Source organism: Callithrix jacchus, chromosome 11 (genome assembly GCF_049354715.1).
Source record: "Callithrix jacchus isolate 240 chromosome 11, calJac240_pri, whole genome shotgun sequence".
Lineage (NCBI taxonomy): Eukaryota > Metazoa > Chordata > Mammalia > Primates > Cebidae > Callithrix > Callithrix jacchus.
Genome location: NC_133512.1, coordinates 77,605,867 through 77,631,235, shown reverse-complemented (window position 1 = coordinate 77,631,235; position 25,369 = coordinate 77,605,867). Strand labels below are relative to the sequence as shown.

General features: G+C 39.9%; 1 protein-coding gene across 20 annotated transcripts in view; it reads right to left on the bottom strand.

Annotated features, from left to right (window-relative positions):
* Window positions 1-22,891, bottom strand: part of HBP1 (HMG-box transcription factor 1) — a 39,794-nt gene extending 16,903 nt beyond the window's left edge. Inside the window, exons 1-5 of one of the 20 annotated variants that reach the window (XM_054237397.2) lie at window positions 22,857-22,891; window positions 20,677-20,770; window positions 13,258-13,371; window positions 11,812-11,995; window positions 3,107-3,335 (exon numbers count right to left, since the gene is read on the bottom strand). In XM_054237397.2, the coding sequence (XP_054093372.1) occupies window positions 3,107-3,335; window positions 11,812-11,980 (398 nt within the window). In that variant the 5' untranslated portion in view covers window positions 11,981-11,995; window positions 13,258-13,371; window positions 20,677-20,770; window positions 22,857-22,891. Of the gene's footprint in view, window positions 1-3,106; window positions 3,336-11,811; window positions 11,996-13,257; window positions 13,372-20,676; window positions 20,771-21,852; window positions 22,131-22,698 lie in introns of those variants that run through there. The other 19 variants (XM_078343134.1, XM_078343131.1, XM_078343135.1 and 16 more) reach the window with 19 other exon arrangements.
* Between the last annotated feature and the right edge of the window lie 2,478 nt (window positions 22,892-25,369).

Below are 25,369 nucleotides of genomic sequence, written 5' to 3'. Positions count from 1 at the left end.
ATCTTTTCCCCACAAGAATCACCTTAAAAAAACACTTTATCCCTTCCCCTTTTCTCCTCCTCAAAAGTCTCTTTACCAGGCAATGCTCCCTTTAGATTATATGGAGCTCCCAGGAGCATACCCAGATCCTTCCCTTGCAAACAGACCAGATATTCAGGGGTAGGGTAACAGAAAGAAACAAGCCTATAAAGGATGATTATGGACTCAGCAGTCTCCAAAGGAAGCAGAGAGGAAGACAGTCAGGTGGAGGAGGGAAAACCATCTGAAGCTCAGGTCCCAAATCAGGATAATTGCCTGAGATGCCAAATAGAGATCTGGTCCTTAACAGAAAAAGTTTATGCATGTCTCTACTAATACTCTTTTTAAAAAGGACGGGAGGGACATCCTTCCAATTTTTCCCTTATTTCCTGAGAAATTTTATTAGCCTTTCACTGTCTACTTCATCCTCATTAACATTTCTTCATTTTACCTTTCCAGAAATTACTTTTAAATAAAGATCTATACTTTGCTTCCATTTTCTTATCACTGCTTAAATTAAAAAAGCCCTCAGGTTTCCATGCATTTTAGCATACTCTCCAATCAATTTTGGATTTCAAATTATATGTGCATGTTTCATCTTTTGCCCAAAAACTGCCCATTCTGTTATTATACATTTAGACATATATTAAGTATTAGAGTGGCCAAACTGCTAAAGATTCCTTTTGTTCATTGCCAACTCCATGACTAATTTTAAAAAGTTTTATCAGTTATTCTGTTTAACCATTTAAAACAGAAGTAACGAAAGTAAAAATAAACAAAAAGGAAGGAACACTGTAATATTCTAAAATGAAATTTTATTGTGTGAAATATTGTGTGAAAATTAACATGCCAAACATGTCTGAACACTAACAGCATCAGTTTCTTCATCCCTCTGTCTATGCAGGGGTAATATAATTTTTACCTATCCTCAACTCGTTAACTATACAGTTAAGACTTCAGATATCCAAAGCTCAGTAACATAGTTTAACACCCAACAAGAAGCTGCATGAGCAGACAGTGTTAGGAGGCAGGCCAGACAGCAGAGCATTACTCAAAATGCTGGATGGAATAATAAATCCTCAGAGAGATACTCCATTCCTTGTATCTTATGTCTTTATTTACACGGATTTTCTTCCAAGGGGTTTACTTACTCACTTTCCATAAACAATATTACTAATCCTATGACTCTGCTGTAAAAAGTGAAAAAGAAAGTATTATCTCTAGAGAAATAAAAAAAAATCTAATAGTTAAATCAGATTTGTTGTTTTAAAAAATATAAAGAATTTTAAGTTTTTTGACTATTAAGATTATAATGAAAACTAGGACTATAAAGGAAGTAACTCTGAAAGCAAGTTTTCTTTCCTGTGGAAATGAACACAAAATTAAACTGAAATTAACTAAATTGAATTTGCTCTAATCAAGATCAATATCCTGCTAAATATAAGAAAAGCAGTGGCCAGTCAGGGTAGCTAATACCTGTAATCCCAGCACTTTGGGAGGCCACAGTGGGTGGATCACGAGGTCAAGAGATTGAGACAATCCTGGCCAAGATGGTGAAATCCCATCTCTACTAAAAATACAAAAATCAGCTGGGTGTGGTGGCACGCACATTGTAAGTCCCAGCTACATGAGAGGCTGAAGCAGGAGAATCGCCTGAAGCTGGGAGGTGGAGGTTACAGTGAGCTGAGATCGCACCACTGCCCTCCAGCCTGACAACAGCGTAAGACTTCGTCTCAAAAAAAAAGAAAAGAAAAGAGGAAGGGACAGAGGGTCAAAGAAAAAGATTAGGCAGGGTGCAGTGGCTCCTGCCTGTCATCCCAGCACTTTGGCAGGCCAAGGCCAGAGGATCACAAGGTCAAAACTGAGACCATCCTGGCCAGCATGGTGAAACCCCATCTCTACTAAAAACACAAAAATTAGCTGGGCGTGGTGGCACGCGCCTATAGTCCCAGGAGGGAGGCTACTTGGGAGGCTGAGAAAGGAGAATGGCTTAAACCCAGGAGGCAGAGGTTGCAGTGAGTCTAGATTGTGCCACTGCACTCCAGCGTGGCGCCACTGCACTCCAGCCTGGTGACAGAAGACTCCGTCTCAAGAAAATAAAAATAAATTAGCTGGGCATGGTGCTGTACAGGTGTAGTCCCAGCTACTGGAAGACTGAGGCAGGAGAAGCACTTGAACCCAGAAGGCAGAGGTTGCAGTGAGCCAAGATTGCGCCACTGCATTCCAGCCTAGTGACTGGACAAGACTCTGTCTCAAAAAAAAAAAAAAAGAAATAAAAGCAGCACAACTTAATGTGTTGCAAGAAAAATGAGATATCATACCTAGTAAGTCTATTATTTAGCAATGCATGATACTAACTTAGGAGTACTAACAAAATTTACAGTTATTCCTACATTACCTAGTATAAAACTCTGGTCTATCATTTTCTACTCATAGGTGTGCAAATATGGGGATCTGTCTCCCTTATAAACTGTCATATTTACTCATTTCGTTTTAGGGATAAATAATGAAGTGTTTTCCACTTAGGCCTCCTTAGGCATATTAGCTGGAAGCTTCCATAATTTCATAACACAGCTACTCATTGTCTTTAACTCTGGTCTGAACATATCAAACAGTAATCTTTACCAATGGGAATCCACTTTTGTAAGTTTAAGATTTTAATATTAGCCAATTTTAGAATTAGCAAACATAAAAATAACATAAAGCCACATAAACTATGGAAGAAACCAAACTCAAGGTTGATAAAGTTTAAAATATAACCTTGATTACAACTATACTTCTTTAGACACATACAGTTTTCATTTCTATATGTAGAAATGTATAATGAAGTATTTCACTGTCTATTTTAAACATTTACAAATATTTTTTACTCTACAGTTCTCATTATCACCTTTATCTAGTTCTCAAAACATGAAATCATGGTAGTGAGTGAAATAATTCTTTGATCATTAGATAAGGAGCTTAATTCTAATAACAATTTAAATTCTAATAATTTAAAGCATTATTACTTTTAAAATAGGAAAAAATTTAAATAAACTCTTTTTGTAATGATATAATTTTTAAAGAAAAATATAATCAATGTTCCTACCTATTGTAAAATGAGCACTGCATCAGTGGACTCTGTGGACTGGTGGCAATATTTGCTAATTCTGTTAGCCAGTCCACCTCATTTTCACGGTAAGTAGTTTCTGGTATATCTGAGGTATTTTGGTTCCAAGATGGTCTTGGGTATTCTTGATGTGAAACATCTGAACTCAGCTGGAACATGGCAGACTGGGTAGGATCACTTTGAACTGCCTGAAGTTCAGGAAGGTCATCTGCAAATAAACACAAGCAAAATCATAAAAAGGAAATTACTAATACAAAGAACAATATTATAATTGTAATTAAAAGAGAAGTCCTCAATTTTAGCTAAATAATTTTAAGAGAGGAAAATCATAAATTTAGAATTCTATTCAGACTGGAAAAAACATGGTTTGGTTTGTGTTTTCTTTTTATTCCCCCTAGTTTTCTGTACATCACCTAGGAATGACCCATATGCCATTGAGACATTTTTACATTAACAAGTTAATGAAGAAAATGGTATTTTATGTTTGCAGTATGTATTTATGACTCACATACTTTAATAAACTGTTATACAAGTTACTATAATAATGAAAACGATAATTTCCATATATAATATAGATCATGTATTTAGCTAATACTTACACAACTCTGTGTTAAAGTATTTCTTTTTACTAATAAATTCTGAACTTAATATGTATTGAGTACATTCCTAAAAATTAGTTATGATACTCTCAGTTCCCCAAAAGATGACTAGAAATATTACCCAAGTACCACTCATGTACATACCAAGCACTATAAGGAACATTGAATTCCAAAATATTGAATTATTTAAAAAATCACATATATACATTCTTAAAAAAAAGTACATATATGTCGGCTGGGTGTGGTGACTCACGCCTATAATCCCAGCACTTTGAGGGGCTGAGGCAGGCAGATCATGAGGTCAGGAGATCAACACCATCCTGGCCAACATGGTGAAACCCCATCTCTACTAAAATACAAAAAAATTGCCGGCATGGTACTATGCGTCTGCAGTCCAGCTACTTGGGAGGCTGAGGCAGGGGAATCGCTTGAACTTGGGAGGGGGAGACTGCAGTAAGCTGAGACTGCAGTGAGCAGAGATTGTCCCACTGCACTCTGACCTAGTGACAGGGCAAGACTCCATCTCAAAAAAAAAAAAAAAAAAAAAATTATATATATAAAGATGTTTTATATGTTTTTTCATATATGCTTTATTTATATGTACATAGATGCCTTTTCTTTCCTACTATATACACACATACATACAGACATATATGTCTTCTCATCTTGAAGGCTTAAAAAAAAAAAAACTCTCCATGAAACACATACCTACAAACTCCACAAACCTACTGGGTCCCTTAAATATGCAAGTCAAGAAAACTTCTAGTCTCCTAAATGTCACTATAAAAGTATGTGTAATTCCTATTCAGGCAAATATTCCAAAACAGTCTACTAAAACTCGAAAGTCCTAACTTTTTTAAAAAAATTGTTCTGTTTTTTTGAGACAGGTTCTTACTCTGTTGCCCAGGCTGGAATGCAGTGGTACAATTATAGTTCACTCCAGCATTGGACCCCCTGGGCTTAAGTGATCCTTACTCCTCTGCCTAGGTAGCTAGGACTATGGGCAAGTGCCCACCATGCCCAGCTAATTTAAAAAATTTTTCTGGGCGCAGTGGCTCACACCTGTAATCCCAGCACTTTGGGAGGCTGAGGCAGATGGATCACTTGAGGTCAGGAATTTGAGGCCAGCCTGGCCAACATGGTGAAACCTCGTACGTACTAAAAATATAAAAATTAGCTGGGCGTGGTGGCGCATGCTTGTTATCCCAGCTACTCAGGAGGCTGAGGCAGGAGAATCACTTGAACCTGGGAGGCGGAGGCTGCAGTGAGCTGAGATCGTGCCACTGCACTCGAGCCTGGGCAATGGCACTGAGAGTGAGATTCCGTCTCAAAAAAAAAAAAAACTCGCGCTACACTGACCAGGCTGGTCTTGATCTCCTGGTCTCAAAATGATCCCCACACGCTGGCTCCTCAAGTGCTGGGATTACTGGCATGAATCATCATGCCAAGCCAAACTGAAATGTTTTAATTAAAAGTACTTATTCAGGATATCCATTCATAAAAACTGATTTCTTTCACAAGAGCCTGGAAGCAGCCAAGGCATTCTAGAACATCATACCAATTTAAAATAATTCTACCCTACAATTTTCATGCTGGTATAGCTATTTCCCTTCTCTGTTTGCCTTTGACCAACATTTACTTATTGCAAAGGGTTCACTGTTTGCCTTTGACCAACAATTACTTATTGCAAAGGGTTCACTTCGGTTTTTGAAGGTCAGGAAATTAACTTTTTAAATGAAGTCATAGGTAGAAGGCGCAATTTTTTTTTAGTGCCCTGGGACCTAAGTTTCTTAGTTCCTCCTGAAACTAAAAACATGATGGTGGAAGATCAATTACCTGACTAAAATGGCACTCCTTGCTCAACAATAACCAGTATTCAATAAATACTATGGCCAAGAAAATCCTTGGCATTCAAGCACCTTAAGATCGCCAAATTTCAACCACCATCAGATATTACTACAAACAACTCTATGCACATAAACCTGGAAGAAATGGATAAATTCCTGGACACTTGTACCCTCCCAAGCCTAAACAAGGAAGAAGTCGAAACCCTGAATAGACCAATAACAAGGGCTGAAGTTGAGGGAGCAATTAATATCCTACCCACCAAAAAAAACCCAGGTCCAGATGGGTTCACAGCCAAATTCTACCAGACATACAAAGATGAGCTGGTACCACTCCTTCTGAAACTATTCCAAAAAATCCAAAAAGAGGGACTCCTTCCCAAATTGTTTTATAAGACCAACATCAACCTGATACCAAAACGCGGCAGAGACTCAACAAGAAAAGAAAACTTCTGGCCAATATCCGTGATGAACAAAGATGCAAAATTTTCAATAAAATACTGGTAAACTGACTGCAACAGCACATCAAAAAGCTTATCCATCACGATCAAGCAGGCTTCATCCCGGGGATGCAACGTTGGTTCAACATACACAAGTCAATAAACGTAATTTACCACATAAACAGAATCAAAGAGAAAACCACATGATTATCTCAATAGATGCAGAGAAGGCCTTTGACAAAATTCAGAAGCCCTTTATGCTAAAAACTCTCAATAAACTAGGTATCAACAGAACATATCTCAAAATAATAAAAGCTATTTACAACAAACCCACAGTCAGTATCATACTGAATGGGCAAAAACTGGAAGCTTTCCCTTTGAAATCTGGCACTAGACAAGGATGCCCTCTCTCACCACTCCTATTCAATGTAGTATTGGAAGTTCTAGCCAGAGCAATCAGGCAAGAAAAAGAAATAAAGGGTATTCAATTAGGAAAGGAGGAAGTCAAATTGTCTCTATTTGCAGAGGACATTACTGTGTATTTAGAAGATCCCACTGTCTCAGCCCAATATCTCCTGAAACTCATAAGCAACTTCAGCAAAGTCTCAGGATACAAAATCAACATGCAAAAACCACAAGCATTCCTAACCACCAACAGACTTAAGAGAGCCAAATCAAGAATGAACTGCCATTCACAATTGCTACAAAGAGAATAAAATACCTAGGAATACAACTAACAAAGAATGTAAAGGACCTCTTCAAGGAGAACTACAAACCACTGCTCAAGGAAGTAAGAGAGGACACCAACAGATGGAAAAACATTCCATGCTCATGGTTAGGAAGAATCAACATTGTAAAAATGGCCACACTGCCCAAAGTAATTTACAGATTCAACGCTATCCCCATCAAGCCACCAATGACCTTCTTCACAGAATTGGAAAAGGCCACCTTAAATTTCATACGGAACCAAAAGAGAGCCTGCATAGCCAAATGTATTCTAAGCAAAAAGAAGGCTGGAAGCATCACACTACTGGACTTCAAACTATACTACAAGGCTACAGTAATCAAAGCAGCATGGTACTGGTACCAAAATAGAGATATAGACCAATGGAACAGAACAGAGGCCTTGGAGGCAACACCACACATCTACAACCATCTAATCTTTGACAAACCCGGCAAAAACAAGCAATGGGGAAAGGATTCCCTGTTTAATAAATGCTGTTGGGAAAACTGGCTAGCCATGTGCAGAAAGCACAAACTGGACCCCTTCCTGACACCTTACACTAAAATTAAAATTAACTCCAGATGGATTAAAGACTTAAACATAAGACCTAACATCATAAAAACCCTGGAAGAAAACCTAGGCAAAACCATTTAGGACATAGACATAGGCAAGGACTTCATGATGAAAACATGAAAAGCATTGGTGACAAAAGCCAAAATAGACAAATTGGACCTAATCAAACTCTGGAGCTAGTGCACAGCAAAAGAAACAATCATTAGAGTAAATCGGCAACCAACAGAATGGGAAAAAATTTTTGCAATCTACCCATCTGACAAAGGGCTAATATCCAGATCTACAAAGAACTAAAACAGATTTACAAGAAAAAAACAAGCAAACCCGTTCAAAAGTGGGCAACGGATATGAACAGACACTTTACAAAAGAAGACATATATGAGGCCAACATATGAAAAAATGCTCATCATCACTGGTCATTAGAGCAATGCAAATCAAAACTATATTGAGATACCATCTCATGCCAGTTAGAATGGCGATCCTTAAAAAACCTGCCAGAGAGATCCAAGGTGGCTGATTAGCAGCAGCTCAGGATTGTAGCTCCCAGTGAAAGCACAGAGAGTGAGTGGATGCCACACTTCCAGACAAATTTTTATTGCCCAGAGACCAAGAGATTCCCAGCGGAGGAGCCCCACAGGTCGCCAGCATGACCCTTTTGGCCAGCACGGCTGTTTTGCCAGCGTCTGGCGCAGCGGTTCTCAGTGCAGAGAGTACGGGACTGGGTGTCCTTTTAGTTGGTGTTTGGAGCTCCAGGAAGGCAGAGCTGCCCGTTCAGCTGATTGAAAGGGGGACTGAAGCGGGGAGCCAGACCGGGAGATTCCCGGGCAGAAAAGCACCACGAATCTCAATGCCACTGTTTCAGCTGGTGCACTGTCCCCATAAAAAAAAAACAACAGCAATTGGAAGTGCTGAAGATTGAGGGTTTCGCAGCAAGCAGAGCTGAACCTGGGAAGGTCCAGCTCTGTGGGGGAGGGGTGTCCGCCAAAAGAAAACTAAGAAACAGAAAAAACTTCATCACCAACAAGCTGGATGTCCACTCAAAGACCCAATCTTAAAGTCAGCAATTACAAAGATGACAGGTGGGTAAATCCACAAAAATGGGAAGAAACCAGCGCAAAAAGGCTGAAAATACCCGAAATCAGAATGTCTCTCCTCCTACAGGGGACTGCCGCTCCTCATCAGCAACAGAACAAGGCCTGATGGAGAATGAGTGTGATGAACTGACAGAATCAGGCCAGAAGGTGGATAATAAGAAACTTCTGTGAGCTAAAAGAACATGTTCTAACCCAATGCAAAGAAACTAAGAACCTTGAAAAAAGGTTTGAGGAAACGCTAACGAGAATAGACAATTTAGAGAGGAATATAAGTGAATTAATAGAGCTGAAAAACAATACAAGAACTTTGCGAGGTATGCAAAATTTTAACAGTCAAATTGATCAAGCAGAAGAAAGGATATCAGGTCGGAGACCAACTTAATGAAATAAAATGAGAAGATAAGGTTGGAGAAAAAAGGCTAAAAAGGAATGAACAAAGTCTCCAAGAAATATGGGACTATGTAAAAAGACCTAATCTACATTTGATAGGTGTACCTGAATGTGATGAAGAGAATGAATCCAAGCTGGAAAATATTCTTCAGGATATTATCCAGGAAAACTTTCCCAACCTAGCAAGGCAGGTCAATACTCAATTCCAGGTAATACAGAGAACATCACAAAGATATTATTCCTCAAGAAGAGCAACCCAAGGCACATAATCGTTAGATTCACCAGGGTTGAAATGAAGGAGAAAATACAAAGGGGGACTGAAGCAGGCAGCCAGAGGAAAAGGTCAGGTTACCCACAAAGGGAAGCTTATCAGACTCACAGCAGATCTCTCAGTAGAAACCCTACAAGCCAGAAGACAGTGGGGTCCAACATTTAACATCCTTAAAGAAAAGAACTTTCAACCCAGAATTTCATATCCAGCCAAACTAAGCTTCATAAGTGAGGGAAAAATAAACTTTTTTGCAAACAAGCAAGTACTCAGAGATTTCATCACCACCAGATCTGCTTTACAAGAGCTTCTGAAAGAAGCATTACACACAGAAAGGAACAACTAGTATCAGCCATTCCAAAAACATACCAAAAGGTAAAGAGCATCACCAGAATGAAGAATTTATATCAACTAATGGGCAAAACAGCCAGCCAGCATTAAATGGCAGTATTAAACTCATGTATATCAATATCAACAAATTTAAATGGACTAAATGCCCCAATCAAAAGACAGAGATAGGGAAATTGGATAAAAAGCCAAAACCCATCAGTATGCTGCATCCAAACCCATCTCACATGCAAGGGTACACAAAGATTCAAAACAAAGGGATGGAGGAAGATTTACCAACCAAATGGAGAGCAAAAAAAAAAAAAAAGCAGCAGGAGTTGCAATTCTCATCTTTGATAAAACAGACTTTAAAGCAACAAAGACCAAAAGAGACAAAGGAGGACATTACATAATGGTAAAAGGATCAATGCAACAAGAATAGCTAACGATCCTAAATATATACATACCCAATACAGAAGCACCCAGATACATAAGGCAAGTTCTTAATGACTTATAAAGGGATATAGACTCCCACACAATAATAGTGGGAGACTTTAACACTACATTGTCAATATTAGACAGATCAACGAGACAGAAAATTAACAAGGATATCCAGGACTTGAACTCAGACTTAAGATAAGTAAATTTAATAAACATTTTCAGAACTCTCCACCCCAATTCCACAAAACATACATTTTACTCAGTATCACACCACACCTATTCTAAAAGTGACCACAAAATTGGAAGTATATCACCCCTCAGCAATTGCATAGCATTTCACAGGTTTAAATGAAATATTGGTTGGCTGCTTGTTTGTTATTTTCCTCCCTTATTCCTTCCTGTCTCCATTGTTAAGCACATTTATTGGCATAAAAGAGGTTTTTAATACCCATTTTTAGACTGCATTCTAGCTTGGGCAATAGAGCAAGATTCCCGTTCTCTCTCTCTCTCTCTCTCTTCCTCTTTCTCTCTTTTATTCTTTTTTTTCTTTCTCTCCCTTTTTCTTTTTTCTTCCTTTCTTTTTTCTCAAAAAAAAAATCTGGAGACAGATGCTGGAGAGGATGTGGAGAAAAAGGAACACTTTTACACTGTTGGTGGAAGTGTAAATTAGTTCAACCATTGTGGAAGACAGTGTGGCGATTCCTCAAGGACCTAGACATAGAAATTCCATTTGACCCAACAATCCCATTACTGGGTATATATCCAAAGGATTATAAATTGTTCTATTATAAGGACACATGCGCACAAATGTTCACTGCAGCACAGTTTACAATAGCAAAGATGTGGAACCAACCCAAATGCCCATCGATGATAGACTTGACAGGGAAAGTGTGGCACATATACACCATGGAATACTATGCAGCCATAAAAAACTATGTGTTCGTGTCCTTTGTAGGGACATGGATAAACCTGGAAACCGCCATTCTCAGCAAATTGACACAAGAACAGAAAATCAAACACCGCATGTTCTCACTCATAGGCAGGTGTTGAACAATGAGAACACGTGGACACAGGGAGGGGAGCATCACACACTGAGGTCTGTAGGGGGTAACTAGGGGAGGGACAGCGGGGGGTGGAGAGTTGGGGAGGGATAACATAGGGAGAAATGCCAGATATAGGTGATGGGGAGGAAGGTAGCAAACCACATTGCCATGTATGTACCTATGCAACAATCTTGCATGTTCTTCACCTGTACCCCAAAACCTAAAACGCAGTTTTATATATATATATAAAATAAAAAATATCTCCAAATTTCCAAACGTTACCATAGTACATAATCTCCTCCACTTCATGACTTGTAAAATTAAGACAGGTGTATCTTCTCCTATGGATTTTTACAAACATAAAGGAAAAACCCATATTAAATGGGGGCAAAGCAAAGCTGAAAAGCTGGGCAGCAATCCAAGGTCACTTGTTATACTCCTCAACACCAGCCTCAAAGCAATACAAGTAAAAAACATACCTCAAAAAACCTACACATTCTACACACAGGTCACATATCTCCAGGAGCAATTTAGCAATAGTGACAACCATAAGTGTCAGATCCTCAAGTTTCAAGGCTCCACAGTAATTTCCACATTATACCAGCAAATGTGCCATGAAGAGTGGCTAAGCATATTTCACTGAGCTCTCTGGAGTATATTTCAAAAACGGCATCTTTCAAAAAGCCACAAGAGGGGTCCAATCTTTATACACAAAGCAGTTTAATTTAATAATCTGTAAATGTATCTCTATAACCACAAATAGTCCAACTCATGTTGGTTTTAAGTAATATTTTAAAAGTAACAACAGAATGTTGAAAATTCCTAATATACAAATACTTCACATACTTTTCTAGCCAGTGAAGGTGTTGGAAAAGCTGGCTAAGTATGAAAATTTATCAGAATCTTAGTGAGATTCCTATATAACTTTTAATTTTGTTTACCAAGCTCCATGTGCTCATCACAGGAGTTATATCCAGGTGAAGATGGCAAATTCTCATTACACTGCAGCAACTCCAATGAGTCATTCATTCCTGAAGCTCTCTTGTCCATCACCAACAGGAGTTTCTGTACTGCATTAGGCATCTGATTTGTCTTCACTTCCCACACCATGTTATGGTGCTCCGACTTAAAAACAACAGAAGAAAATATGTCAAGCCATGCCATTTGGGCATTACACAAACACAAAATAAATCAAAGGCATGACAATGTTGCTTTTTTTTTTTTGAGACACAGTCTCACTCTATTGCCCCAGTGGAGTGGCATGATCTCAGCCCATGACAATCTCCACCTCCTGGGTTCAAGGGATTCTCCTATCTCAGCCACTCAAGTAGCTGGGATTACAGGCATGCACCACCATGCCCAGCTAATTTTTCTATTTTTAGTAGAGATGGGGTTTTGACATGTTGGCCAGGCTTGTCTCAAACACCTGACCTCAAGATATCCGCCCACATCAGCCTCCCAAAGCACAGAAATTACAGGTGTGAGCCACCATGCTGAGCCACCAGGCCCAGCCACAATGTTACATTTTAACTTAATCATATATTGCCATTTATAGCTCCCTCAAATTCTTCAGACCAGGATGACTCCCTAATATCTTGGGCTACAACTGAATGCTCAGTGCTAAATTATAATTGGAATCCCAAAAGATTAATATCTTGAATTTTTTTTTTTAAAAAGTCTTCCCTACTAAAGAATAATGGCATTATACATATTTTTATTTCTTTAACCTAGTAACCATCCTTTCAGATGCAAATATTGAGACTAATAAGACTTTGCTTCACTTGTACCTTCAAATTCAAAAGAAAATTTAAAGACTTTCCTCAATAAAAGTTAAAAAGACCGAAAGAATATTCCATTTTTTTCTTTTTAAAAAAAAGATTCTATTTTAACGTCTCTATTGACTTTATTTTGCTTCCTCATTCTGAAAGTGAACTACTTCAGCACACTTAAAATATACATTTTCAAAGAACATTTAAGAAAGTGTTTCTTTAAATGGCCATATACTACAATTCTCATAAAAATAAAAATGTTCTTAGGCTTTCCTCCTGAAAATTTGGGAGCTAGCCAAAACAGATACCTGTCATTCTGAATAGAATATAATGTCTAAAAAGATGAATAATAATCATGGGAAATTTAAACAACCAGTAAATCTACCTGCAAGCCTACAAAGTTATCACAAGGAAGAGAATATGGGTTAACACATTTAAATAATTTCTTAGCAAAGTCCAACAACTAAATATTATTATGAAAGGAAAACGTGGTTATACCTTTTATTCCACCTTTGGACAACGATCAAATTAGTTCTTTATTAAAGATAAGGGACAACAGCAAGATTTTCTGATTTCTCAGGCTCTAGTCTAAATTCCATTTTTTAAAAAAGTTCTAACCTGATGCAGTGGCTCACGCCTATAGTTCCAGCTACTTGGGTTAGACTGAAGTGGAAGGACTGCTTGAGCCTACGTGCTGGAATCCAATCTGGGCAATGCAGCAAGACCTCTTCTCTTAAAGAAAAATAAAGTTCTAATGAGTGAATATGAAATACCCAAAAAAAACCCCTGACTTTTGCAACAATATATTTTTCCTCAAAATAAAGTAATAAAACACACTGCTGTTAAAAGTCACTGAAAGTCAAGTATCCCAGTGCAGGCTGATTAAAACTGCACCGAAAAAATGTTAATTACTTAATATTTAAAAGCTTTCTAAGCCATCGTGTTAACTGCCAATAAACACTGGTGACACTGATAAATTTCTTTCTACAAAGGCTTTTTCATGATCTTTTAGATTTTTGAAATGTTTTCCTGAATAGAAAATACAATTACTGTGCAAAAAATGGGAAAAATTTTTTTGAGGAATATGATTACTTCTAACACCACCAACCAGTTTCAGATACTTTTAATATTTTGATATATTACAATCCAATATGTTTCATGCACACATACAAAAAATCATGTTTTTCTTCCCACTTCATATTATAGTTTGATACCTTTTTGCCTAATGTAAGTTCATAAGCATTTTCTTATGCCATTAATTTTTTTCAAAGTTCTAAATAGTTAAATATACCTCATAAGGATGTGCCAAAATTCACTTATTCCCCCTACCACTAAATATGCTATTCCCAGCTTCTTCATTCTTCTAAACAACACTGAATTTAATTCTTATTTTTAAAAGTATTTGCTTACATCTGATTATTTTAGATTCCTACAGAGTTCTTGACACATAGCCCAACTGCATGCATACTGCCTTACTGTATGTCTAATATTCTATTTTGGATGCTATCTGCCTATACTCCTCCAAAACAACTCTTATCCACTGCTTTAGATCCTTGCTCAATACTGACTACACAATGTATCATGGTGTAGCAAAAAGGGCACTGGGTTAGATATAAGGAAACAGGTTTTGATTTCAGCTTGATCACTTACCAAATACATGACCTAAGTAACTGAGTTTCTCATTAACTCAACATCTTCATCTGTAAAATAGAGCTAATGATACCTGCCCTACTTTACTCTGAGAGTTGTGAGAATGAAATGAAGTAGTGAAAAAAATGTAAAATAACGTCTTTTGAAATTTTTTTTATCCCCAGACGTAGGGCAATATTAAACGTACTTTGGGTTTGTAATGTCCTAAATAGAACAGTTACTGAAAATACATATTTAACAGGTGGAAATAAGATAGCTATTCAGTTTCAACACTCTACTCCCTGGGAGATATTATGACTAGTTATCCAACACATCTCAATAAAAGTCATATCATGCCATTACTTTAAGCCACTAAAACATGAAATTAACACTTCTCCAGTTTAGTACAATGTACTGATCACCATCAGTCTTGGCAAATAATTACAGCAAATATGCTGGGATATAACAATTTGCCTCACAGAACTAGCAACTAGAGAAAATGTGGTAACACAATTCTATTTCTCAAGCATGAAATCATGATTTTAAGTCTCCATCTTCTCCCTGAAAAAATAAAAAATGGAGCAAATTTGGCTTCATCAGTGATTCTCAACTCCATCCTGTGGCACACAGAATTATACATATGCTTTTAAAAATCGTTGTCCAGGCCTCAACCCCAGAGGATCTATTTCGTGTGGGGTACAGCTTTGTGCACTGGTTTTTGTTTCCAGGTGCAAAATATTGAGACACACTGGGCTAAAATGGTTGCTAAACTCCTACTTATTTTAAAAAATCATTAACAAATACTATGTACAAGGCATTGTATTAGTTGCAATCTGGACCTCACTAATGAACAATTAATCATGGGTCTCAAGGAATCTATGCTTTAGTGGAAAGATACAAGCAAATGACCACAGTTCTACAGAGCAGGACTTGGCTATGAATGGGTTAAAAGAAAAGAAGGGAGGGAGGTCTCCCAGTGAGAGAAACTCACAGGATTAAACTCATACAGCTGGCAAAGTCCTAGATGAGATCAGAAGAATGTAGAATCTAGTTTCACCACAAAGTAGGCCTTGTGTGTCATGTGAACATGACTACTGAGGCTGTAAGAATACTACTATATGGAAAGGTAGTCTAGGATCAGCGTGTTCAATTCTACTTATAGGAAAACTTTATTTATTTACTTAGAGACAAAAATGGGGCTCTGAAATCAGGCTGCCTGAGTTTATATACCAGATCTGCCACTTATTAGCTATGTGCCCTAAATAATTTACTCAAAATCTTCATGCCTTGTTTATAAGATGGAAATAAAAGTACCTATCTCACAGGTTGTTATAAAATCTCAGTGAGATTAGGTAAAATGCTCAGAATAGTGCCTAACACAAAGCACACCTTCACTGCCCAGTGGCTAGTGTAATGATTAGCAGTTATCAGACAATGAAGAAGCACTAAGGATTTTTTAATAGAGTCCTGACATGATCAGAACTATACTTTAAAACAGTCTCTTTGAGTCTATGGACAAAATCATACTGAAACCCTGCATAAGTATGCAGGAACACCTACAACATTTTAGGAGAGTATATTTTTTTTAAAAAAAGAGAGTACTCACATTCCGAATCTCTGTCTATGTAAGCCACCTGTCTCCAGCTTCCTTTGCAATGGTTCTCAGAAAAGGTAATTGATAGTATCAGTGCAAATTCCTTATTTAGTAGCACTTAAGAGTGGAACTAGTCATACTATGTGAGTTCTTTAAACAGCTAATAGTAACATTTTAGATAGGAGATTTTAACTCCATAGAAATCTTTCTGGCATCAAGTATACAGAATATAATTTAACCTATTTTGATGACTAAAAATCCTGTATTTGTACTATGCTTCACATACAGATGTGAGCTGCATAAGTCAAACCTATCTGCAATCCTGAACTTAAAACATTTACCACTTTTACCTTTGTTATGAAATTCAGAAGTTGCACTACACGTCATGTACTACACATATGTATGTGCAAATTTACATGCACTACACACAGTAAAAGTGGACCCCAAGAACAGCACTGTTCATATACATATCCTTTGTACACATATCTTGGGAGTCTACAGAAGCACAGCTGCAGTCTGTTTTGTCTACCCCCTCCCTCTGCAGAGCTCTTTGGTTTCCTCATTCTTCCCAGCTAAGAACTTTTTTTCTTCCCCACAGCAGGTCTTGCAGTTTCTGACATTCACCAAGTACAGTACACTAATATCTCTCTGCAGCTTCTATCATTATTCAGGGCTTTGTCTTAGTTATCTACCACCACTCAAAACTCCTTAAATGAAGTTAGAAAAACATATTATTTTAATTTTAAAACAGAGCTACCTATAAATAACCAAAGGGACCAAATAAGTATTTACTGAACAAATACGTTCCCACCTTTCACTGCTCAAGGCAATGAAAAGTTTCGTCCTGAGAAAACTGAAGTTCTGTTGCTGTAAAACTACTGTACAGTAAGAGAATCTAGACTTCAAGACAACAGACTTCGGTTTCACTCTAACCAGCTGCTTAACTGGGGACAGGCCACTCAATCTCAGACTCACACAGTCCCTCTACTTACCTCACAGGGCTATTCTGAGAATTCAATATCTGAAAACAAAATTCAAAACCATATACACAAGTTTTCTGTCTCTTCTAATTCTGTCTATTTTCAATTGGAATTCTCTTTTTCTTTTCTCAGTCTCAGGTATTTTGGAGAAAGCAAGCAAGGTCTCCTATACAGTAAAGGACTACCAGAAAAGTCCTTACTCAATAAGGCTCCCCTACATACATTATACCAATTACATACTCATTTTGATAAACAAGCTCCTCTTTCAGATACATCCTGGTAGAGCTAACTCTATTGTTCATTCACGCTTTTGTATACTGCTTTGACATTCAACACAGCTTGCCTTGTATTTTAGTTCATTCTGTACATGTCATCTCTTCACTAGATCAGGGATTCTTAGTAAAAATTTCCAGAAGTTACACTCTGAAATGTCACGTTCAGTATTACAAATTTTATTTTATTGGAAGACCACATTGCTTTTGGTATACAAACTTCCACAAGCAAGTATCCAAAAAATCCTAAGACAGGAAAAGGAGAATGAGAAAAAGCTAAATCTCAATGAATGAAGAAGGAAGCGAGGTTTTACAAAATGCCTACCTACATAGCATTTCCGTGTACTTCATCTAATTTTATTTTAAACTCGGAACAGCTCTGTGAATAAAGTATTATTATGTATGGGGAAAACGGGACTATGACAACTAAATGGGACCATTTTCTTTTGAAGGGGGGAGCTGAGAGGGACAAAAGACAAAAGGTATAGGCAAGCACGGGTTATCTCCTGCTTTCAAGGGCCTATTATTCCCTGAATCCTTATCTTTCTATGGAATTCACAGCAGGATCTTCTTTTTTTTTTTTTTTTATTTGAGACAGAAGTTTCGCTCTTGTTACCCAGGCCGGAGTGCAATGGCGCGATCTCAGCTCACCACAACCTCCGCCTCCTGGGTTCAGGCAATTCTCCTGCCTCAGCCTCCTGAGTAGCTGGGATTACAGGCACACGCCACCAGGCCCACCTAATTTTCTGTATTTTTAGTAGAGATGGGGTTTCACCATGTTGACCAGGATGATCTCGATCTCTTGACCTCATGATCCACCCGCCTTGGCCTCCCAAAGTGCTGGGATTACAGGCGTGAGCCACCACACCCGGCCACAGCAGGATCTTCTATATGCTCTCCCCTAACCCGAAGGATTTCCATACCCAGTCCAGACTACATGCTCAAATTGTTTTCAGCGTGGGTGAAGAAAAGGCAATTTGCAATTAATTTCTATCTCTGAAACTGAGGTATTTTAAACGGGTTACATAATTACACACTAAAAGAAGCCTCCATAACAAAATATATTAAATGTAACTTTCTACACCCAAAGCACCTGGGAGGACTTAATGCTGTTCTTTTAGAGTATTTCCAACAGATTTCACAGAAATGTGTCTAAAACTCTAGTTTGCCACTGGGCTAAGAAAAAAGACGAAACAACAACAAAAAACCTCCATGGATTCGTTTTTGTCACTTACCACTCTCATGGCCCTGAATTAAACATCCAGTCCTGTTTTCTCATTATGGCCTTGTTTTTTATTTGCAAATGAGCCTAGTGGCCAGGCTCCGTGGCTCATGCCTGCAATCCCAGCACTTTGGCAGGCTAAGACAGGAGGATCGCTTGAACCTGGAGTTCAAGACCAACCTGGGCAACATAGCAAGACCCCATCTTTAAAAGCTTTTTTTTTTAAAAAAAAAAAGACAGGGCCTGGCTCTGTCACCAGGCGCCAAGCTGGAGTGCAGTGGCAAGATCTCGGCTGACTGCAACCTCCGCCTCCAGGGTTCAAGCAATTCTCCTGCCTCAGCCTCCCGAGTAGCCACCATGCCGAGCTAATTTTTCGTATTTTTTAGTAGAGATGGGGTTTCACCATGTTGGCCTGGATGGTCTGGATCTCTTGACCTCATGTTCTGCCCACCTCGGCTTCCCAAAGTACTGGGATTACAAGGCGTGAGCCACCGCGCCTGGCCAAAACTTTTTAAAAAATAAGTAAAAAAATAAATAGGACTAGTACCTATCTACCTATCAGAATTGTTGTTAAGTGTAAAAGATATTGCATTCCACAGACACTGCCTAATCCACATCTATACAAGCTCTTAGTAATTTCATGCCCAATCAACATGAAATGCTGTATTGATCAAGACAACAGAAACCTATTAATACCACAAGCAGCCATCCATGAACTGAGTACTGTCAGTTCAAGTAAGTATTTAAAATGAGTCATAAAAAATTTGACATCATCTAAAATTTCTTATGAAACTTGTTTTCCTAAACTTCATTGTACTCCTAAATATTTTTACATTATCTGTAAAAACTTGTGGAAAAAGCTTTTCTAAGCTATGTTCAATAACTTTAAAAAAAAAAAACTCTGCCAGGCGCGGTGGCACAAGCCTGTAATCCCAGCACTTTGGGAGGCCGAGGTGGGTGGATCACGAGGTCAAGAGATTGAGACCATCCTGGTCAACATGGTGAAAGCCCGTCTCTACTAAATATACAAAAAAAATTAGCTGGGCATGGTGGTGAGTGCCTGTGGTCCCAGCTACTCAGGAGGCTGAGGCAGGAGAACTGCCTGAACCCAGGAGGCAGAGGTTGCGGTGAGCCAAGATCGTGCCATTGCACTCCAGCCTGGGTAACAAGAGCGAAACTCCATCTCATAAAAAACAAACAAACAAACAAAAAAACCTCAATCAACAACATTACAGAGAAAATTACTTTTTTAGTTTGTCTATACAAAATTACTAGAAATTATAAAGCACCAAATAAATGCTGATCAGTATATGAAAAATATGAATAATGTTATTGGTATCACGGAGTTAAGAATATTACAGTGTGCCATTTTTCTCTGAATTTTGTGATAAGCAGCTATCTGCCAGCTTTAATTTTTTTGTTGTTGCAATTTTTCCATCCTAAATAAAATACTTGCTTTCATACTTAAAGGAAAATACACACAAAATTCCTAGCACTGACTCTTTTCTTTTCCTTTTTTTTTTCTTTTCTTTTTTTTGAGACAGAGTTTCACTCTTGTTACCCAGACTGTAGTGCAATGGCACAATCTCGGCTTACCGCAACCTCCGCCTCCTGGGTTCAAGCAATTCTCCTACCTCAGCCTCCCAAGTAGCTGGGATTACAGGCGTGTACCACCATGCCCAGCTAATTTTTGTATTTTTAGTAGAGACGGGGTTTCACCTTGTTGACCAGGATGGTCTCGATTTCTTGACCTCTTGATCCACCCGCCTCAGCCTCCCAAAGTGCTGGGATTATTGGCATGAGCCACCGGGCCCGGCCTTTTTTTCCTTTTTTTTAAGAGTCTTGTTCTGTCAGCCAGGCTAGAGTGCAATTGTGCAATCTCGGCTCACTGCAACCTCTGCCACCAGATTCAAGTGATTCTCGTGCCTCAGCCTCCCAAGTAATTGGGACTACAGGCGCGCGCCACCATGACCAGTTAACGTTTGTATTTTTAGTACAATTTCACCACATTGGCCAGGCTAGTCCCAAACTCCCGACCTCAGGTGATCCGCCCGCCTTGGCCTTCCAAAGCGCCGGGCGAGACAAAAGCCACTACGCCCAACCAGTAGTAACTTCTAATGGATAACGCATGCAGGAGGTGCAGAGAGGAGTACCAGTATTTTTATCTCAAACATATATACAAAACACCAGCTTGCAATTCACCCTGAAGAAACTTCAGGGCACCGTAGTTTAATAACTCCATGCCATTATGCAATACGCCTTCTTCACTGGGCATTTGTATTAGTGAGGAAAGAATTCAAAGAAGCTAAAATACAGTGGGCCGAGCACGGGGGCACATACCTGTAATCCTAGCACTTTGGGAGGCCGAGGCAGGCAGATCACAAGGTCAGGATATCGAGACCATCTCGGCCAACATGGTGAAACCCCGTCTCTACTAAAAATATTTAAAAATTAGTTGGGAGTGGTGGCGTGCGCCTGTAGTTCCAGCTACTCAGGAAGCTGAGGCAGGAGAACGGCTAGAACCCAGCAGGTGGCAGTTGCAGTGAGCTGAGATTGTGCCACTGCACTCCAGCCTGGTGACAGAGCGAGACTCCATCTAAAATACATACATACATACATATCACTGTAAGAATTATAAAAATGTGAATTTTTACAGTGACGGTATCATGTTTGAAGTCTGAGAGGTGTGCCCTGTGAAGCACAAAGGATAGCGGAGACACGTAGGCGGGCAATCCTGGGAAAAGGTACACTTTTAACTAGTGTATGTAGTTAAGACTTTGAGAAGTGAAGGGTTTTCGAGACTGAGAAAAGATAACTGGGTTTACGAAACTAAGATGAAACTGGAAAGTGAAATCAGAACTTCATTCTATAATTTATCATTCAAGTTAGTACAAACAATATTTTGCTTTAAAGTGGTTAAATGGCTCCTCAAAAGTATAACCCAAAAACATTGAGTAGATTTGATTCTCAATGTAATTTCCTTGAAACTTTGTCAACTACTGTCTACGTAGCAAGGTATGAGTTTAACCAAGAAAACTGAACCAATCACTGACTCTACCACTCGTTTGCAAGATAATGCAAAAAACAATACCAAAAAAAAAACAAAAAACAAAAAAAAGTACAAGACATACATTGGAGATTTAGTCCACTGTTAAAATGTCAAAAATTTACATATGTAAATACTTTAAAATGTTAAAATTATTCTAATTCTCAGAAAGTAACTTTAATTTCAAAACCACCATTATTAGGAGTCTTCCTACAGCTATTTAAAGGGAAATATTAATAAATCTAAAGCCCTTCATTCAAGCTGTTGGTAGGACTCCATCGCTTCCCAGTATGTGTAACTCCTTTTCTAAGCCTCCTCTGGTCCTGGCATGGTGGCATCGTGAGTCAAAAACAAAACAGAAAAACTTGAGTATTGCCTCGCTGTCAGTGCTCCTTCTAATATACGACTCTAGCTGAAAACTCCCTAAGAATGAACTTAGATTGTAGAGCGCACAGCCGAGAGTGAAATACCCGAGACAGCACGCAGCATTTAAAGCTACAAAAACCCGGCTGTCGACTTCGCCTGGCTTCTTTTTGTTTTGTTTCAATCGGCCTGAGGCGGCAGCATAGGTTAAAAGGCGGAGACTGGAATCGCCTGCCAAGCCTCCCCTTTGGGTCACAGAGAGCAGCTCCTCCCGGTTCACGCCAAGTCCATCCCCCACCCTCTTTCGCCATTCATCGCGTTCCCCTCCCTTCCCCCCATCATGTGACCGCAGCCTGGACTCGGGGCTTGTTTTTCCCCTCGGCTCAGCCCCAGCGCGCAGGCGCCTGGGAGCCCATTCATTCGAACTGCGTAACAATGAGCCCCCGGGCCCAGCGGCTCCGCGAGCTCCTCAGCTCGGCCGGAGCCCACTCGGTCCAGAAAAAGGCGGCGCCTCACTGGGGTCCCCCACATCCGGCAGGTCCCCACCCCTGGCCAAGCTCTGACCCTCCGCCCACAAGCGGGGAGTTGAAGTCAAACTTTCCTGGGTAGCCCCGGCGCCGCGTCGGCCCCTTCCCCCGCCCAGGCCCGCCCCATCTCCACACCCGACCCGGCCACCCACCGCGCTAAACCGGCCCGGGGCGTCGCCCTCCCCCAGCCTCCTCCCGGCCCCCGCCCGAGACCCCCTAGCGTCGCCGCCCCGAAGCCCAGGTGAGCTTGCGGGAGGCGCTGGTCCGCTGGGCTCGCCGCGGGCACCAGTCGAACGGCTAAGTGCCCCGGCCCCAAGGGCAGCCCTCCGACGAGGAGGAACGCGGATCCGAGCCCCCCCGCGGCCCCCGGACTCCTGCCCCTCCCTTCCCCACCCCCACCTCTTCCCGAACTGAAAGACAACAAACCTGCCGCGAAGTGCCGGCAGCCCAAGCGCGGGCCGCCTCGGCCACGACAACACCACCAGCAGCTCTCGAACCCCCTCTCCGACTGACGCCGGCCTCCCCCGCGCGCGTTACTGCTGCCGCCGCCGCTCTTACTCCTCAACCGAAACTTTCCTACTTACCAAACCCGTCGCCATTACCAAGTCTTTCAAGCTTCGTCTTCCCCCTCCCCTCAACTCCCTGGGGGTTGAGCCTCCGCCCAGCTCTTTCGCCCTCTTATTGGTCTGCAGAACTGCCATTCGGTTCTTCGTCTTTCCCATTGGGTGATGCCGCGGTCCGTCTCGGGGGGCGGGCATGTGTTGACTTTTGTGTTGTGTTTACTGGAGAACGCGGCGTGTCAATCACCAGAGGAAGTGCTTTGGATTGGACTGCTGCCGAGAGTCGGGGGACCCGAGCCAAACTTTGTCCCCGAAATGGATTGTGGGTTCGTAGTCCCAAGCATTGGTCCTTGGCTGTGGGAGACTGCTTGCCGAGGAAGAGCTGAACTACATATCCCAAAGGCGCTCGCACTGCGCAGTCTTGATAGTAAACAAGAGTCATAGGGACACGTGTATCAGCTCGTTTGTTTTGGTGTCTGGGACAAAAGGGAGGGGGCGGAGGAAGGGAGTGTTTTAATGCTTGGGCCTCTCCTCTTTCTCCCGGCCTCTGCTAACACTTAGAGCGGCCCAAGCTTCTTGCAGCACCCGGTCCGGGCCATAAACAGCCAGAGTTGCTCGCTGCTCAAGAGTTTGGCAGGAGGCCAGGGTATTGTTTTAGTGTGAAGGGAAGGAGATGACTGCACCAGCGGAAGCACTGCAGGCTTGCGAGGGACTTGGTCACCCACAAAGCATGGTCCCTGTCACTAAGGGACCGAAAGTGATGCTGGGGGGCTCCACTGGCACTGGGAAGAACTAGAAGTCCTTTTCTCCTGTGCCTTGCCTCACCACCCCCGGGACAGCAACTTGAGATTGCCTTGTCAGCACTGTTCAGTTCACTTAACATTTGCTGAGCGTTAGCTAAGTAACAGGAAGAGTGAGGCTGGGGGATGGACTGTGAGCAAACGAAGAGCTCAGGGTCTAGAGAATTTACAAAGCGGGGACGGGGCGGGAGCGGGGGCGGGCGATTACGAAATTGGGGCAAGTTAAAGCGGCATTTTCCATATTGGTTAATATGCTCATTAGTTAACGTAATACAGAGGGGCATAATGTATGACGTAAACTGGTTTAATTTGTGAATCATATCTGTAAGTTTCTCTGGTGAGTTTTGTTAACGCTTTTCTAGAGTTTGTTAACGCTCTTCTTCCGTTTTCTCATTGATAATAGAAACTGTGTTTCCACTTCACTTCCACTAGGAGTTCCTCAAGTTACGAATTCTGACTCACCAGAGACGCTTCCCTGCTTTATAGCTACCTTCACTTTAAACATGGCTGTCATCACAATCGGCGGCATCTAGTCAATAATTGGTGTCTTTACCATTCACATTACAAAAATAATTGGTGTCTTTACCATTCACATTACAAAGGCATGATTAAGTTTTTCCCCTTTTTGAACCTTTAGTGTTTAGTCATTTAAATTGTGCTTTAGATTTTATAACTTTAGATCACTAAATACATGCTTAGAATTAAGATGAGGAAAATCTACATTAGTAAGAAATCTGTAAAAGCAGATTTTTGGACAGAGCCAGAAATCACAGCCAGTTATTTCTTTAAAACCTCCTGCATTTCTTGGATTTTAAAAATATACCTGAAAGCCACATAACAAGAATCAAGAAATCCAAAATGTTGAAATCAGGTTTAATATTCTTAAGGATTCCCCATTTGAATCCTTGAAGTGAAATTATTTATAAAGTGGTCCTCCCATGTGATCAAATATTTACTTTCTGTTTCACAAATAGTAATAAAACATTCTATTTCTTATTAAAATAATTCAGAGAAGAGCCAACAAAATGCTTAATTTTTTCCTTGAGGAAAAAGGACAGGATTTGAGTTTATCGTCTTTCAGAAGTTGTTAGAGTGACTCAAATAAATGAATGTCTTTGCTATTTTGTGTATGCTTTTCTTCTGATTTTTTTTTTTTAACAATGGAGGGTCATCGTGTTCTAGAATTGAATATATAAACTACTCCAACATGTAATTTCTTGACAAAGAAAGCCTGTGAAGTTTACCTAATTATTTAAAATTGTTTTGAGATATTTATGTCTAACTCCTTCTAGAAAACTAAAAAGCTTTTCTCTTTAAAAAAAAAAAAAAAAAGAGTTGGCAAGAGATTGAGATACTGTTTTACCACTCTCCAGTACGCAAACTATGAGATCTGCTTTCAGCTATACCTTATTTTTAAAAGTTAAACTATTTTAAAGGTTTTACCAAAAGCCTTAGTGGTGATATTTTTTTATTGGGGGACATCAGAAATGGGGAAAAAATTCAACTTAAGATTCAGATATTGTGCAGTATAGTACAAATAATAATTTATCCTTTAATAGCTCTATAAAGCCTTTTCCATTCATTCAGAAACATGTAGTTGCATTTTTTGACCACTGTGAATTAATAATCATAACGATATAAAACACTTTTTGCATACTTTTTCTCATTTTTGTCCAAGTCTGAGTTAAATTTAGTATAGTCACAAGTGATTAAATAATAGTATTAAAAAAATACTAG